Consider the following 15,897-nt stretch of genomic DNA (forward strand, 5'->3'; position numbering starts at 1 on the left):
TCGAGGGCCGAAGGGCCTGTACTGCGCTGTAATGTTCCATGTTCTTTGTTTTTCTCATTTTTCCATGTCTTCCACCTCCCGTCTGTTGTCTGTTTCATCATCATTTGAGATTCGAACGACTATGGTGGTGTCATCAGCGAACTTGTAAATGACATTCGTTTGGTATTTGGGTACACAGAGAGTACAGTGAGTATGGACCCCTGGAGAGGGGCTTCAGTGTTGAATGTTAGTGAGGATGAAATATTGTCCCCAATATGCACTGATTGAGGCCTGTGGGTCAGGAAACTGGGGATCCAGTTGCAGAGAGTGGGCCTTAGCCCGAAATCACTAAGTTTAGTAATCAGTCTTGAGGGGATAATAGTGTTGAAGGCTGAACTGTAGTCAACTAGTCGGATTCTTACGTAGCTGTTCTTGGTGTCAAGATTTTCTAGGGAGGAGTGAAAGGCAAGTGAAATGGCATCTGATGTGGGTATGTTGGTCCGATAAGCAAATTGGAGTGGGTCAAGAGTAGTGGGAAGGCTGGAGTTAATTAATGCCATGACCAGCCTTTCAAAGCACTTCATGACCACCGAAATTATGACTACTGGGCAGTAGTCATTGAGGCATGTTACATGAGCCTTCTTAGGCACAGTGATGATGTTGTCCCTGTTGAAACAGGCAGGAACAGTGGCCTGCTGCAGGGAGAAGTTGAAGATGTCTGAGAATACCTCTGCCAGTTGATCTGCACATGCTCTGAGTGCATGGCCTGGTACTCCATCTGATCCCATCACTTTCCTTGGATTCACACAAAGGAAAACTGATCTGACCTCTGATGCAGTGACTTTTGGGATAGGTTCATCAGGACTTGTCAGAATAGCTGTTATCTCTCCACCGAAATTCTATTCAAAGCGAGCAGAGAAGTTATTGAGACGATCTGGGAGGGATGTGTGTCGTCTACTATCTTGCACTGTCTCTTTTTAGAACCTGTCATGTCATTCAGTCCTTGCCATAGTCTCTTGGTCCCGAATATGAATTGACTTCCAGACTTGTGGGTTACTGGAATAAAAGATGGGAGACATGTAGGAGGCACAGGAAATGGTTAGTAACAAATTATGCTCGAGAATTTGAGTACTTGGACGAAGAAATGATCTATCAAAGTCATCAAGCGCATTTCTTCCAATGATCTTGCTTGGTTATTTTCTCCTCTGAACTAACCAAACAAGGACAAGGTGCCAATTTGTAGGGCAATTGGAAAAATGGTAGTTTCCACAGGGGAGCCCAGAAACAATAAGAAGGAAGGAGAACTGAGGTACTTAGTCTTCCGTTGAACAGAGCAACAAGTATAGATGGTATATTGCATACTTTCCCCATCAGGCTTTGTACCATTGTTGGCTTTAAGCATGCTGTAATTTATCTGAAGCAATGATGATAGTAGCTTCAGATTAATGAGATAGGGAATATGTTAAGTTCCAACCATTGACTACATTAATCAATAACTTGAACGATGGGATTGAAAGCCATGTATCCAATAATTGTCAATGGTACAAATGTTTGCTAGAAACATTGTAATGGATTTTGCTGGGGTTATGAAGTTATAAAGGGATCATAACAGATAGTTGAATGGGCAATGCTCAATTTCAATTCAATGTGAAGTCATCAATCTGGATCTAAAAATGATAAATCATTTTCTCTTATAGAAGGAATTAAACATTGAAGGTTCAAAGAGACTTGAAGTGACAGATACACAGAATTTTTAATGTCCGAATTTTCTGGATAGTCTTGACTTACAAAAAAAGGATACTGGTGTTGTGCTGCTGAAGAGGATTAATGAATTGCTTCTAAGATAGTGGTAACGGCGGGTCGCAGCGTTTGACTCCTGAACATGGCTCAGGTTCTGCCGCATCCACACGGCTTCATTGCCGTCTTTCCAATTCCGTAACGTTTTTATTTTGCTTTGGTTACCCTGGGACCGGTTCCTGACGCCCTCTTGCCGGACGCTGGGGTCACAGGTATCTCCATCCCCGCTCCATCTTGGGTGGCGACAGGATCCCGTCTGTTCATTCGGAGCCAGGACCTGTCAGTCGACGTCTACTGTCGGAGGAGGTGCGGAATCCGCGCAGCTCGACCGTCTCCAGCTGGGGGATGGTAGACGCGGAAGCGATGGCGCTGTGGCGGTAGTAAAAGAGCACATTGCCAGGACCCTGGAGGATAGAAGGCTGAAGTTAACGAGGTTTATAAAATCAAGAGGAGTACAGATAATGTGAATGGCAGGTGTCATTTCCCATAGGGTCGGGGAGTTCAAGACATGGGGACATAATTTTAAGGTGAAAGAATAAATGAACAAGTGATAATATTAAACAAATGTAGGCAGCAAGTACAAGATTGTGTAACGCACTAGAACATTATATATGTCTCAGAAATCTAAATGTTGCTTACATCTCAAAAATAAATAGGGACATATAGATATTCTTAAATTGTCAGAAATGATCAGGAGCAAATTTCAATAACAACACGTGATCTAAACGATGACCACGATCACACAGGCTATTAATTTGTGTTGGCATCCCGACGCTTGGATTCATTCATTAAACTGTCTGATACATCGCGAACTTGTGCAAGACGGCGCAGGCGCATTTCCTAAACAGGGCAAAAACTGTAACCGGAAATGACGTCGAAAGAAGCCTGTCACAATTATATCGATGAGTGATCAGTATTCTACCTTTGAGATCAACTGAAGTTACGGTGCTGCAATTGTCATCGGAAGGTATTGTTTCATTCGATCTGTGAGCAATGTAGCAGTCATTTCGACCGAGCGGCGAGATTCTTTCGTTTGATAGATCTAATGCAGGAATGCCCTATTATACCTAAGCTAAAAATGATTATTATTACGGTAATTTGAAATACTAACTGCTTGAATTTTAACGAGCGGACACAATGGGCCGAAAACCTTTCTCATGCTGGAAAATTTCTAAGATTCTACGGCTCTGTCAGCCGTGTCTCACTTAGTTGCATACGCACACACACACACACAAACCTTTGAGTTGGAAGGTTGAAGGTCCAAGTATCGATCCAAAGCTTCATCTCTAATATTCACACTGACAGTAAAATGTAGGTGGTAAGGGGTTTTGCGCTGTCAGAGGTGCCTTCATTCAGATTCATGTCCAGTAGGGACTTTTTCCGCCTTCTCAGCTGTGCGTGGCCAATTAAGATGGAGAGCGAATTGAGAGCCCTCTGTGTCCTGGGGAAATAATTCTCCCTTAAGCAGCAGTGGTTACTACTGCTGCCTCACAGCTCCAGAGTTCTATTCCAGCCTCGGGTGACTGACTGTGTGGAGTTTGCACCTTCTCCCCGTGTCTGCGTGGGTTTCCTCCCACAGCCCAAAGATGTGCATTTCAGGTGAATTGGCCATGTTAAGTTGCCATAGTGCTAGGTGCATGACTCAGAGAAACTGGTCTTGGTGGTTTACTCTTCAGAGGGTCGGTGTGAGTCGTTGGGCCGAAGGGCCTGTTTCCACACTGTAGGGAATCTAATCAAATATTAGCGCTTTTTGCGGGAGCTTGCTGTGTACGCATTTTCTGCCGTGTTTTCTACTAACATGTGAATTAGAAGCAGGAGCAGCGCTCCAAAAGCTAGTGCTTCCAATTAAACCTGTTGGACTATAACCTGGTGTTGTGTGATTTTTAAGTTTATGTAGGATTCTTATATTTTATGTTTCTTTCTCCCCGATTGTAGTAAGATAAAGATAATAAAAGATAATGGTTAGGTACGTCACTAATATTTTTTGACGATGTAGAATGGATATCAGCTAAAATGTTCTTAAAATAAACTCTTTTGTTATTAATAGGCAGCCGAGGGACTATGTTATGGAATCGATTCATTTGGCTCTTGCTGATGTTCCCGAGTGAGTAATCCGCAATCATGGACATTTTTGCATTTGAAGGGAATCCCACTAACACGCATATCCATACACGCACACAGATAATATGTGCAGTTTTGCAGACACGTATAGCCTATACGTACACGAACATATAAAGCAAATCTTTAATTCTGTACTACAAGATGCAACCAACAAATTTATTTGTATTTACATAGTGTTTTTAAGATAAGAAATCTTCCGAGCAGGATCAAAATAGGTTCAGATTAATTGCTCAAAAAAATCCCTTCGCTAATTGCATACCTGTGTAATTTGTCTCAGTGACCGTCCAATCCCTCGTGGATTAGGATTATACAAGAGACAGGAGTTGGCCATTTCCAAATTCCCTGAAATCCTGAGCGGTCAGGTTGCTCCAGAGGTGATGGGGCAATGCAACGTGCCCCAGCGTCGGGAAGTCTAATAGAAATTCGTGCGAGTTTTATAACGCGCACCCGACTCCTTTTAACGAAGAATCCAACCCCGACGGTGCCCCCCATTCGTAAACTTGGCTGTCTTCTTCCAGGGTTTTCTCCATTCATTCTGCTTTCACGGATTTCGCGGTTCCATAGCCGTCATTTCCAGTTATTAGTTCAATCAATGCTCAGGAAATCAGGACAGAATCATTCAATTCCTACAGTACGAGAGAAGGCTATTCAGCCCATCGAGTCCGCGCCGATTCTCCGAAGAGCATCCCATCCACATCTAGCCCTTCACTATACCCTGGCTCGGGCTATTTTCCCTGGAGCATCGAGGCTGAAGGGTGACCTTATAAAAGTTTATAAAATCAAGAGCAGCATGGATAAGGCGATTATTTTTCCTAGGATGGGGGGAGGGGGGAGCGGAGTGTTGTCCAAAACTAAAGAGCATAGGTTTAAGGTGAGAAGAGAAAGATATGAAAGAGATCTCAAGGGTGGTACCTGTCTGGAATGATCTGCCAGATGGAATGGTGGAGACTAGTGCAACTTACACATTTAAAAGGCACCTGGATGGGTTTATGAACAGGGAAGGTTTAAAGATGCATGAGTCAATTGCTGGCAAATGGAATCAGATTAATTTAGTATCTCGTCGGCGTGGATCGAGAGTCTGTTTTTGTGCTGTACATCTGTATGACTCTGATATTTACCATGGCTAATCCATCTAGCCTGCACATCCCTGAACACTACAGACAATTTCAGCACAGCAAATTCACTTAAGTTGCACGATGTTGGAACCTGGGAGGAAACCCGAGCCGGGGAGAAACTGCGCACGTGCTTGCAAACTCCACACAGTCATGTAAGACTGGAATCAAATCCGGGTCCGTGACGCTCCTGTCTCTCGTGTCATCCCAGTCCACACCGACACTGAGACAAATTGCAGAGCTACACAATTTGCGGATCGATTTTCTTGGCAAATAATCTGAGCCTATTTTGAAGCCGACCTTGAGGTTTCTTAACATAAAGACACGATATAAATACAATTCGGTATGGTTCATTTAATTGTTAGTAAAATAAAAAAACTTAAAACAAACCAGTCAATATGCTTCAAATAGATAAGAGAATCGGAACGTTCCGAGAGCTGCACCACTTGTGATCAAGTTCGTGAGTGGAGAGTCAGCGTGCACCCCCTTGCAGCCCAGTGCGATTCATGCGGTTTCAGTTCTCAGAACGCCTTTGACGGCCTGTTCTGGTCGCAGTCGAGGTGGGCCTAATTAGCAATACATTTAAGTAACTCTCGTGTAAAGTCAGTTTTGCATTCTATTGGCAAGAATTTGGACAGCTTTTACAGACTTCCGAGTAGGTCTATGACTCTATGAACAGTGATGATATTCAAGAGATGCAAAGCAGTAGGACCCCATCAACTTCTTCACCTATATTAAATGGTTGTCTTCTGGCACCTCACTTGCAAAATAGTTGACCATTTTATCGATTGAAAAGTTAACTGTCCAGTTACTCGCTTTTCCATCTGCAATTGAGACAACACTTCAAACTGTCCATCTCGTGGAATAAGAATATTCATTTAAAAGATAATTTGACACTCAACCCTCGTTGGCTCGAGGACAAAGGTAGTGTTGCGTTTGGCCGCCAAATCTAAAAACGGTACACTGTTAATTACTTTGGATTTTAATTTATTACCTCATTTCCACCCCGGTGCCCCATCGATAACTCAAGCCGCAAAATAAATGCAAAAGATAATTAGGATTAAAGCGTGAAATGAGCGCTTTTTTGTGCAACAACGTGGATGAACGACAATTTTACAGAAGCAGCTTTAATTGTTTTAAGGCAGCCACTGGTTTGTCTGTGAAAGGGAAACTGTTCGTTCAGTGTCCACAAATCAAGACAGTTGGAAGCTCATTCCCCGGTATGTTTATGGATCCGAGTTAGGGCAGAAAACCAAGTTTCTCATTGTGTGTAAATCTGAGTGAAAGGTCGAAAATACTGGAAATAGTCAGTAGTTCTGGCAATGTCTGCGGGCAAATCAAAGGGCATCAATAATGATTGAAACTCAGGAAGTGAAATTTGTTATTCATTACTTAGCAAACGGCTTCTATCTTCATAAACCGCGAGGTTGCTGTTATTTCATTCAGAGTAGAATTTTTTTGACTGAGACTATCTGCTGCTACTGAAAGGCACACAATGTAGAACGGCGTGATTATCCATGAATTCTTGTCTTTACAGGAATCACTGACTCCAAGGTCACAGTCAAGCAAACCCCGGCCTGGATTAACGTTGCCATAGGTGACACATTGAATCTACACTGCAAATTTAGTGTGGATGCCACCCATTCAGAAAACACGCTGGTTGGTGCCTACACATGGTACAAAGATCGCAAGATGTGTAATGTTTGTAACAACTGCACAGGATATATCGGACGTGTCCAAGAAGCAGGCAAATCTGCCTTCCTCAACTTGAAACTAGCATCTATATCAATAACCAGGATGAAACTGAACGATACAGGAACTTATTACTGCCAGGTCAAAGTCTTGAACTGTGGGCTCGGAACTGGAGAAGGCACAAGAGTCACAGTAAATGGTAAATTTGTCACTTTCATTGGAGATTGATCCACACTTGAACCCTATGCCTCTCCCCACCCCAAAATAAATATATAAATGGAAACTTGGAGGATGAGCAGCTGTGCACATTGTGCACAGGTTGTTGTGCACATCGGTACCAACGACATAGGTAGAAAGAGGGTTGGGGTGCTACGGAGTGAGTACAGGGAGTTAAGAAAGAGGCTGAAAAGCAGGAACTCAAGGGTAGTAATCTCAGTGCCAAGTGCACCTGAGACAAAGGACAGTAAGATAGTGATGAATGTGTGGATAAGGAGCTGGTGCAAGGAGCAGGGTTTCACGTTCTTGGATCATTGGGACCGCGTCTGGGGCAGGAGTGACCTGCATAAGAGGGACAGGTTGTACCTACTAGAGGGGAGCAAATACCCTTGCAGGGAGGTTCGCTAGTGCTATGCAGGAGGGTTTAAACAGTGTGGCAGGGGGTTGGGAACTACAGCAGATGTCAACAAATGCAGGGATTGAGAAGACGGTACATGTTACCATCAGTACATCAGAAAGAAAGGAGAAGCAGAGTCAGGTCAATGAACACGATGGTATTAACGGGTTGAAATGTATTTATTTCAATGCAAGGAGTATTGTAGGTAGAGCAGATGAGCCTACAACCTGGATCTTTACATGGGACTATTACAGAGACTTGGTTGAGAGAAAGGCAAGGATTGGATGCTCAACCAGTTTTGATGTTTTAGACGAGATAAAGGAGAAGGTAAAGGAGTTGGAATATTTGCATTACTATTTCGGGAGAATGTTACATCTGCATTCAGAAAGGACATACTGGAGGGTTCATCCATTTAGGCAGTAAAGGTAGAGGTCAAAAATAAGATGGGTACGATCACTCTGATAGGATTTTATTATAGGCCCCCGCTGTACCCCTTTCCCTACCAAACTCCCTCCCCCCCCCACCCCACACACACACACACACACCTCCTACCAACAGCACCAAGATACTGAGAAACAAATATGTAGGCAGATTTTGGAAAGATGCAACAAAAACAGATTTGTCAGCATGGTTGAATATAAATTCCCCAATACTGACTTGGACTCTCTTCGAGTAAGAGGCTAGGACGGGGCAGTGCATCCAAGAGGGTTTCTTGAAACAGTATGCGGATAGTCCAGCTTGGGGAAGCGGGATGGAGAGACGTGGCGGAGGGAGCATACTGGACCTTGTACTGTTAATAATCCTGATCAGATGTCCTACCTTTCAGTGGGGGAGTATTTTGGAAACAGTATCTTCTTAAGTTTTAAGGTAGCTATGAATAAGTCAGAACCATGTGGCAATATACTAAATTGGGAAAGGGCAAGTTACATCAGTATTTGGCAGGAACTAGGGAATGTTAATTGGGAGGAGCTGTTATTAAGCAAGTACACATTTGAAATGTGGGAATCATTTAAAGACCTGTTGATAAGAGTTCAAGACTGGCATGTTTCAGTAAGGATGACATGGATGGCAAGGTGAGGGATCCTTGGATAAGCGAGGGAGGTGGTGAATTTATTGAAAAGGAAAAAAAAAAGCATAGGTAAGGTTCAAGAAGTTAAAAGCAGGCAAGGCCCATGTGGAAAACAGGATATAAAGAAAGCAGGAAAGAACCGAAGCAGGGAATTAGGAGAGCAAGAAGGGTCCATAAAATAACCTCAGTAAGTAGGTTTATACATTAAAAACAAGAGGATAACTGTTGGGAGGAGGTAGGATCACTTAGGATAAAAGAGGGTACTTACACTTAGAGGCAGAAGATGTGGGTGAGATCCTAAATAAGTGCATTGCACCCAGGAGAAGTATATGGAGGAAAGCGACATTTGTGTGGTGCATGCTAACATGCTAGGGCATTTTGAGATCAAGAAAGAAGTGGTGTTAGTTCTTTTGAAGCGCATTGAGATGGATAAGTCCTCGCGGCGCAATTGGTATCTACCCTAAGTAAGTGAGAGACGCAAGAGAGGAAATTGCTGGGACCTTGACCAAGATCTTTGCATCCTCACCAGCCACTGGAGAGGTCCCAGAGAACTGGTGAGTGGCTAATGTTGTTCCACTATTAAAGAAGGGAAATAGGGAAATTGCAGGAAATTATCGACCAGTGAGCCTCACATCTGTGGTTGAGAAGCTGGTGGAGAGATTTCTTAGAGATAGGAGTTACATACATTTGGAAAAGTATGGCTTAATTCGGGGTAGTCAGCATGGCTTTCGCAGGGCAGGTCATGTTTTATTAACCTGATTTGAATTTATCAAGACCATGGCAAAAGTGATCAATGAGGGTAGAGCAGTGGATGTTGTCTACATGGATTTTAGTAAGGCTTTCGACAAGGTTCCTGGCGATAGGCTCATGTAGAAAATTAAGATGCAAGGGATCTACTGTGACTTGGTTACGTGGATTCAGAATTGGCTTGCCCATAGAAGGCATAGGGTAGTAATGGAAGGTTGTTTTCAGGCTGAAGGTCTGTGACTCGTGGTGTTCTGCGGGTATCTGCACTGGGACGTCTGTTGTTTGTGATATACATATGAGTTGGATGAAAATGTAGACGAGTGAGTTATTAATTTTGCAAATAATACAAAGATCAGTTGGGTTGTGGATAATGTAGAATGTAGTCAAAGGACACATTAGGTTATAGATCAGTTGCAGATGTGGGCAGAGAAATAGCAGATGCAAGTTAATTCATCTAAGTGTGAAGTGTTGTGCCTAGGGAGATCAAATGTTAAGGAAAGATATGCAATTAATGGCAGGACTCCGAACAGCGCTGATGTACAGAGGGATCTTGGGGGTTCAAGTCCATAGCTCCCTGAAAGTAGAATTACAATGTTCTCGACCTTTAATAGCCTATCCCAACCGACCTAGCAAACCACTTATTTGCCAAAAGGGAGGCACACTGCCAACTCTTCAAGGCAACATTGGATAGCAGAGGTGTAATAAATGCTGGCCTAGGCAATGATTCCCACATTCCAACTTGGCAATAAATGGTAGTGCTGGTGCAATATCTTGATATCTGTCATGTAGAATAACGAATGACCTGATGAAACCATAACAAAACAGGATAATTGATTTTATTTGGACTGAATTAATTAACATGTTTGAAGTGCATGGTTACACATTTGTCAACTGGTATGTGACTACATAATAATGAAGAAGGGACCATGAGCTCGAAATATCCTTTCCTTTCCTTTTTCATTTCAGGAAGCTGCTTCGTTAAAAAAATGACTTGCTACAGCCATCATACATTACATCATAATTGACTAATAGCTGGCTAGTTGTTCCACATGATATGGAACTTAAGATAGTTTCAATGCGGTCAGCAATCTCTGTGATCTTCACAAAGTAGCATGGAGAGAATCTAAGCTGCAAAGTGTAAACTGGAATTGTCTTATTCTAATTGATGATTTAATCGGGTAGAAGATGGCTGGTGCATAGTTATTGATATTTAATTTATGATTATTTATATATTAGATTCAGAGTAACAGGATTTTTGAATCCATTTTGAATCCGTACTGCGTTGCTAAGGTCAAATTAGTGGAAAGTAAGCAATTTATATGACAAGCGGTTTTTGTTCTAAAATAGACTGTAAGTGAGAAAAATGAAGCGATACACAGCACAATGTACAATGCTTTCACCTCCCTCTGTTACTACAATCTACATCTGCCCCTCCTCCACTCTAACGCCTTGCACTCACCCAACTGAATCTTTATTGTGGCTTTGGCTGCTGATCTTGTTTGTGCTTATTTTGTACAAGTTTATCTTAATTATAACAGACTAAAAATAACTGCAGTGAATAGCACAGAACAGGATGATGAAAAGATACTTAGTTTTTTGTTTTATCTACTCACGATCTAGGTGCCCTGCTATCATTTGCAGCTTTTAAATTAAACATGAAACCAATATAGCCACTACTAAGAACACAAAGAGAAGTGGGAAGACATTAAGAAATAAATAGCTTTTCTCCCCCCTATTTGCAGCTCATATTGATTCTGAAGAAACACCATCTCCATATCAGTGGAACACCAATCTGCTTATATTTTCAGTGGTGGTCCTGGTGCCGGTCGCTTTAATCATAATCAAAATGTTCTCTACTTGGCACAGTAGCAGACCTCCTTGTAAGTACTGAACTCAACTACAAAACAACATACAATGAGCGACCACTTAGTGTTCTCTTCTTGAACTTCTTCCGATCTATTTTCATCACAATTAGTAAATCTAGTAATTTTAATATCTCTTTCTGTGTTTTTCTAGATTACTTTTAATTATAGATCTATTATTCGATTCAAGCACACTGTGGTAATAGGCTTCACGCTCTTGTCATAGTTTACAGAAATAAGTTGCTTCTCGATTTCCTCTTAAAATACTTAATGGTGATCTTGTATTGGTGACTTCTATCTAAGCTTTTGCCCATAAAAGGAAGAATTTCCTTGTATCGATTGTAAGAAAGCTTTCATAATTTTAAAGAATTCCCTAAATTCATGCTTCAATCTTCTTTTCTCAAGAGAAGATATTCAGCCTTTGTCGATGCATATGTCTGCATATTTTTAGTATCATACTTGCAAATCTTCTCTGTGCTGCCGGCATAACTGGCCAAATTATTTGTTGATGAAAGCAAACTCTTGAAAAGGAGAGCGAAGGGGAGAGCCCTATAAAGGAATAGTGGAAGTAAGCAAACCAGGAAATTATAATACTTACGCTTGTATCAGAAAGACAAGAACACAAAATCATTACAGCATCAGCGATACATTTGTCACGTTTAAAATGTATTTCAATGTTCAACTTCGAACCCCACATGAAGTTTCATTATTGTATTATAGTTTTAAATGTTTGGATTAGAGGTAATCTCACACCTGCACTCTTACCACCTTGCAAGATAATAAACAATGGCAAGTTAGATTCATAGAATTCATACAATGCAGATAGAGACTTTTTGATCTATCGAGTCTGCACCATCCTTCCCAACAGTATCCCACCTAGGCCCATCTTCCCACCCTATCCCTGTCAGTCACCTTGCTTACACATCCCTGAACACAACGGGGCAATTTAGCATGGCTAATCCACTTAACCTCTACATCATCCGACTGTCAGAGGAAACCCATGCGGACACGGGAAGACCGTGCAAACTCCACGCAGTCAAACATCCAAGGGTCAACTTAAACCCCCGGTCCCTGATAATGAGAGGCAGCAGTGCTAACCACTGTGCCATCATTCCGCCCCAATAGGCTAGATATCATTATTTGCGAAGTTAAATGAATGAAAATACTGAAACATTTGTTCTTAAAGTTTTCATTACACCAGCTGATGATATTACTGAATGAATAAGGTGCCAGAACGAAACATGGATTGATAGATCATATATTTATCTATACACTTTAGTTAACATGGTGACCAATGACTGAAATTAGTCACACGAAACTCAAAGCTTATTTAACAATATAAGTTTCTTGCAAAGAAAAAAATAAATGAAACCCAAGACATCCAAGCATATTTTAAAAAATCCTTAAAAAGACAAACCACAACAAAACAGCATTTTCATGAGTTTGTTGACACTGTCCTTTACAAAGAATCAAATCTGGAGTAGGAAGCTCAATACATCAAATACTGACATTTCACTTAACTGATTCTCCCTAATTTCTTTTTGTAAACTGCGAAGATCTTCTTTCAGAGGTATCCACAACACTTAAACCTTAGATTTTCTCAGCTTCCAATACCATGCAGATTCCTAACTGTGCTCTTCTGACTTGAAAGCTACACAACAAAAAATTGACTGAGATAATAAATTCCCTGACTTGCTCTGAAAATTTCCTTTCTATAAGGCGAACTTTAATTGTCCCTGAGCTCAGTTAAGTGCCTCTGATACTGCCCTAGAAACTATCAGACTCCGGGTTTTTAAACCAAAATCAATCTTGATGATTATAGATTAAAAACAATCTACTGGCCTTCATATTTATTCACTTGCCATAAACTGTTATATGTATAAACAACTTCCCATTGGCACACCACAGAATTCTACTTCTACTCACACTCTGAGCAGTGCCACAAAGTCACAGAGAAATATAGTACAGAAACAAATCCTTTTGTTCAACTCATCCATGCCGACCAGATATTCTAAATTAATTCGGTTCCATTTGCTAGCATTTGGCCCGTATTGCTCTAAACCCTTCCTATTCATGGACCCATCTGTTTGCCCTTTAAATCTTGTAATTTTACCATTCTTCATCACTTCCTCTGGCAGTTAATTCAATACACGCATCATTTTCTGTATGAAAATGCTGCCCCTAAGGTTCCTTTAAAATCTTTCCCCTCTTACTTTAAACCTATGTCCTCTAGTTTTGAATTAATGATTTTATAAACTACTATAAGGTCTCCCCTCAGCCTCTGACACTCCAGTTAAAATAGCTCCAACCTATTGAGCATCTCCCGTATCTCAAACCCTCCAATTCTGGCAAAATCTTTGTAAATCTTTTCTGAATTCTTTCAAGTTTAACAAGATCTTTCCTAAAGCAGGGAGACCAGAACGCTGTACCCCAAAAGTGGCCTAACCAATATGTTGTATAGCCGCAACATGACCTCCCAACCGCCATACGTAATGCACTGACCAATAAAGGTGAACACCATCTTCGTTTTCCTGTCGGCCTGCAACTCCACTTTCAAAGAACTACGTACCTGCCCTCCAAGGTTTCTTTATTCAGCAGCACTCCCCAGGACCTTACCATTAAATGCATAAATCCTGCTCTGGTTTGCCCTCCCAAAATGCAGCACCTCATATTTATCTACATTAAGCTCCATCTGCCATTTCTCAGCCTTTCTGATCGAGATTCCGTGAGCTTTGAGGTAGCCTTCTTCGCTGTCCACTACACCTCCAATTTTGATGTCATCTGCACACTTACTAACCATACCTTCTATATTCACGCCAAATCATTTATATAAATGATGAAAAGCGGTGGACCTAGCATTGGCACACAGTTGGTCACAGACCTTCAGTCGGAAAAGCAACCTTCTCCCAATACCCTCTGTATCCTACCTTACAGCCAATTTTGTATTCAAGTCGCTAATTCCCCAGGATTCCATGTGATCTAACCTTGTTAACCGATCTATCATGCAGAACCTTGTTGAATGCTTTACTAAAGTTCATATAGACAACATCCACTGTCTTCCCTTCATTAACCTTATTCGTCACTTCTTCAAAACCTCAGTCAAGTTAGTGAGCCACGAATTCCCATGCACAAAGGCATTTTGACTATACTTAATCAGTCCTCGCCTTTCCAAATGCACCTACATTCTGTCCCACAGAATATCCTCCGACAACTTGCCCACTATTCACGTCAGGCTCACTAGTCTATGGTTTCCTGATCTCTCATTATCACTTTTCTTAAGTAATTTCACCACGTAAGCCAACTTCCAGTCTTCCAGTAGCTAGCAATGATACAAATGTCTCAGCAAGGGGCCCAGCAATCACTTCCCGAAGTTTCTACAAAGTTTTATGATGCATCTAATCCGGTCCTGGGGATTTATCGAACTTTGTACGTTTTAAGACGTCCAGCAACTCCTCTTCTATAATATGGACACTTTTCAAGATATCATAGTACTACGCGAAGTCGTTATCTGGAAGAACCACTAAAATCTCTGTTCTTTTTCAAAAAGAAAAATACTTCAAAAAAGTAACCAACCCTCACATGCCAACGTTTTTGACATGCAAAGACACATTTTACTTTCAATATATTCTCTGGTGGGGCACAGATGTTACTGGCTAGGCCAACATTTTTTTGCCTGTATCTAGCTGCCCTGAACCACCAAAATCAAAATGTAAAGAAATACAAAAGTTATTGATCTTTCCTCGCATAATGTCTTGACTGTAGTAATGCATTTATGTAAATGTTAATTTTGTTCCAGCTTTAAGTTATCTAATCGATTAAAAACTTTTACAGATAATGGAACTGGAGAGCAAGTTGCAAATGAGCTATGTATAACTGAAGCCTCCAGACTGAAAAATCTGGTATGTATGGAGTTTGCACAATCTTCCCGTGTCTGCGTCGGTTTCCAGTCCACACGTGTGTAGGTTAGGTGTATTGGCCGTGCTAAATTTCCCATAGTGTCCAGGAATGTGCAGGCTATTTGGGTTAGACATTGGAAATGCAGGATTACAGGGATATGCTCGTGAGTTGAGTCTGGTTGGGATGCTGTTCGGATGGTCGGTGCGGGCTCTATGAGCCGAATGGCCTGCTTCCACACTGTAGGAATCTAATATTCTATTATTCGATTGTTCTTATTCTCGAGGGGGATAATAATTTTATTGTGAAGCACAAATCCATTTTAACGTATTATTAACAGGCGAAGATAATAACTGACTCTGGTGGTTCCATGGTTCAAGCCATGAAAGCGGAATCACTTTTATAAGTTCTGTTTTCAAATCGTTAGAGTCCGCCCAATATCTATGCTCTCAATATTTTTTCTTACCATAGAAGAAAATAGTTTTCCTCCTTGCATTCAGCTAGTGGTCAGTTTTCGTTTCTTATAGACTTTTTTACATTAAAGACATCACCGCAAACTGTTTCTTTTTAAATTGTACGTTACGTCACCTAAATTCGATTACATCACTCCTGAAAGTTGCCACGCAAATAGATAGGGTGGTAAAGAAGGCGTATGCCATGCTTGCCTTTATTGATAGGGGAACTGAATACAGGATTTAGGATGCCATGCTTCAGCTATATAAGACTTTAATTAGACCATACTTAGAGTATTGCGTTCAATTCTGGTCGCCACATTGCAGAGCGATCTGGAAGCTTTGGAAATGGTACAGAAGAGGTTTACCAGGATGCTGCGTGGTTTACAGGGTACGACTTATAAGGAACAGTCTACAAAAAACTCGACTTGTTTTCTCCGGACCGGCGGAGGCTGAGGGGAGACTTTATAGAAATCTTTAAAGTTATGAGGTTCATAGATAGAGTTGACGGTCAGAATCTTTTTCCCAGAGTGGAAATGTTTAAAACTCGGGCATGCAT

General features: G+C 41.4%; 1 protein-coding gene across 1 annotated transcript in view; it reads left to right on the forward strand.

Annotated features, from left to right (window-relative positions):
* Window positions 1-1,483: 1,483 nt before the first annotated feature.
* The window catches only part of LOC122541177 (uncharacterized), a 28,470-nt gene continuing 14,056 nt past the window's right edge, over window positions 1,484-15,897 (forward strand). Inside the window, exons 1-5 of the mRNA XM_087978704.1 lie at window positions 1,484-1,520; window positions 3,824-3,880; window positions 6,547-6,900; window positions 10,873-11,010; window positions 14,824-14,891. Coding sequence (XP_087834830.1) covers window positions 1,484-1,520; window positions 3,824-3,880; window positions 6,547-6,900; window positions 10,873-11,010; window positions 14,824-14,891 — 654 coding nt within the window. The remainder of the gene's footprint in view (window positions 1,521-3,823; window positions 3,881-6,546; window positions 6,901-10,872; window positions 11,011-14,823; window positions 14,892-15,897) is intronic.

This window comes from Chiloscyllium plagiosum, unplaced genomic scaffold (genome assembly GCF_037043375.1).
Source record: "Chiloscyllium plagiosum isolate Xiang-an unplaced genomic scaffold, Cpla_swu_hap1 HiC_scaffold_35, whole genome shotgun sequence".
NCBI lineage: Eukaryota > Metazoa > Chordata > Chondrichthyes > Orectolobiformes > Hemiscylliidae > Chiloscyllium > Chiloscyllium plagiosum.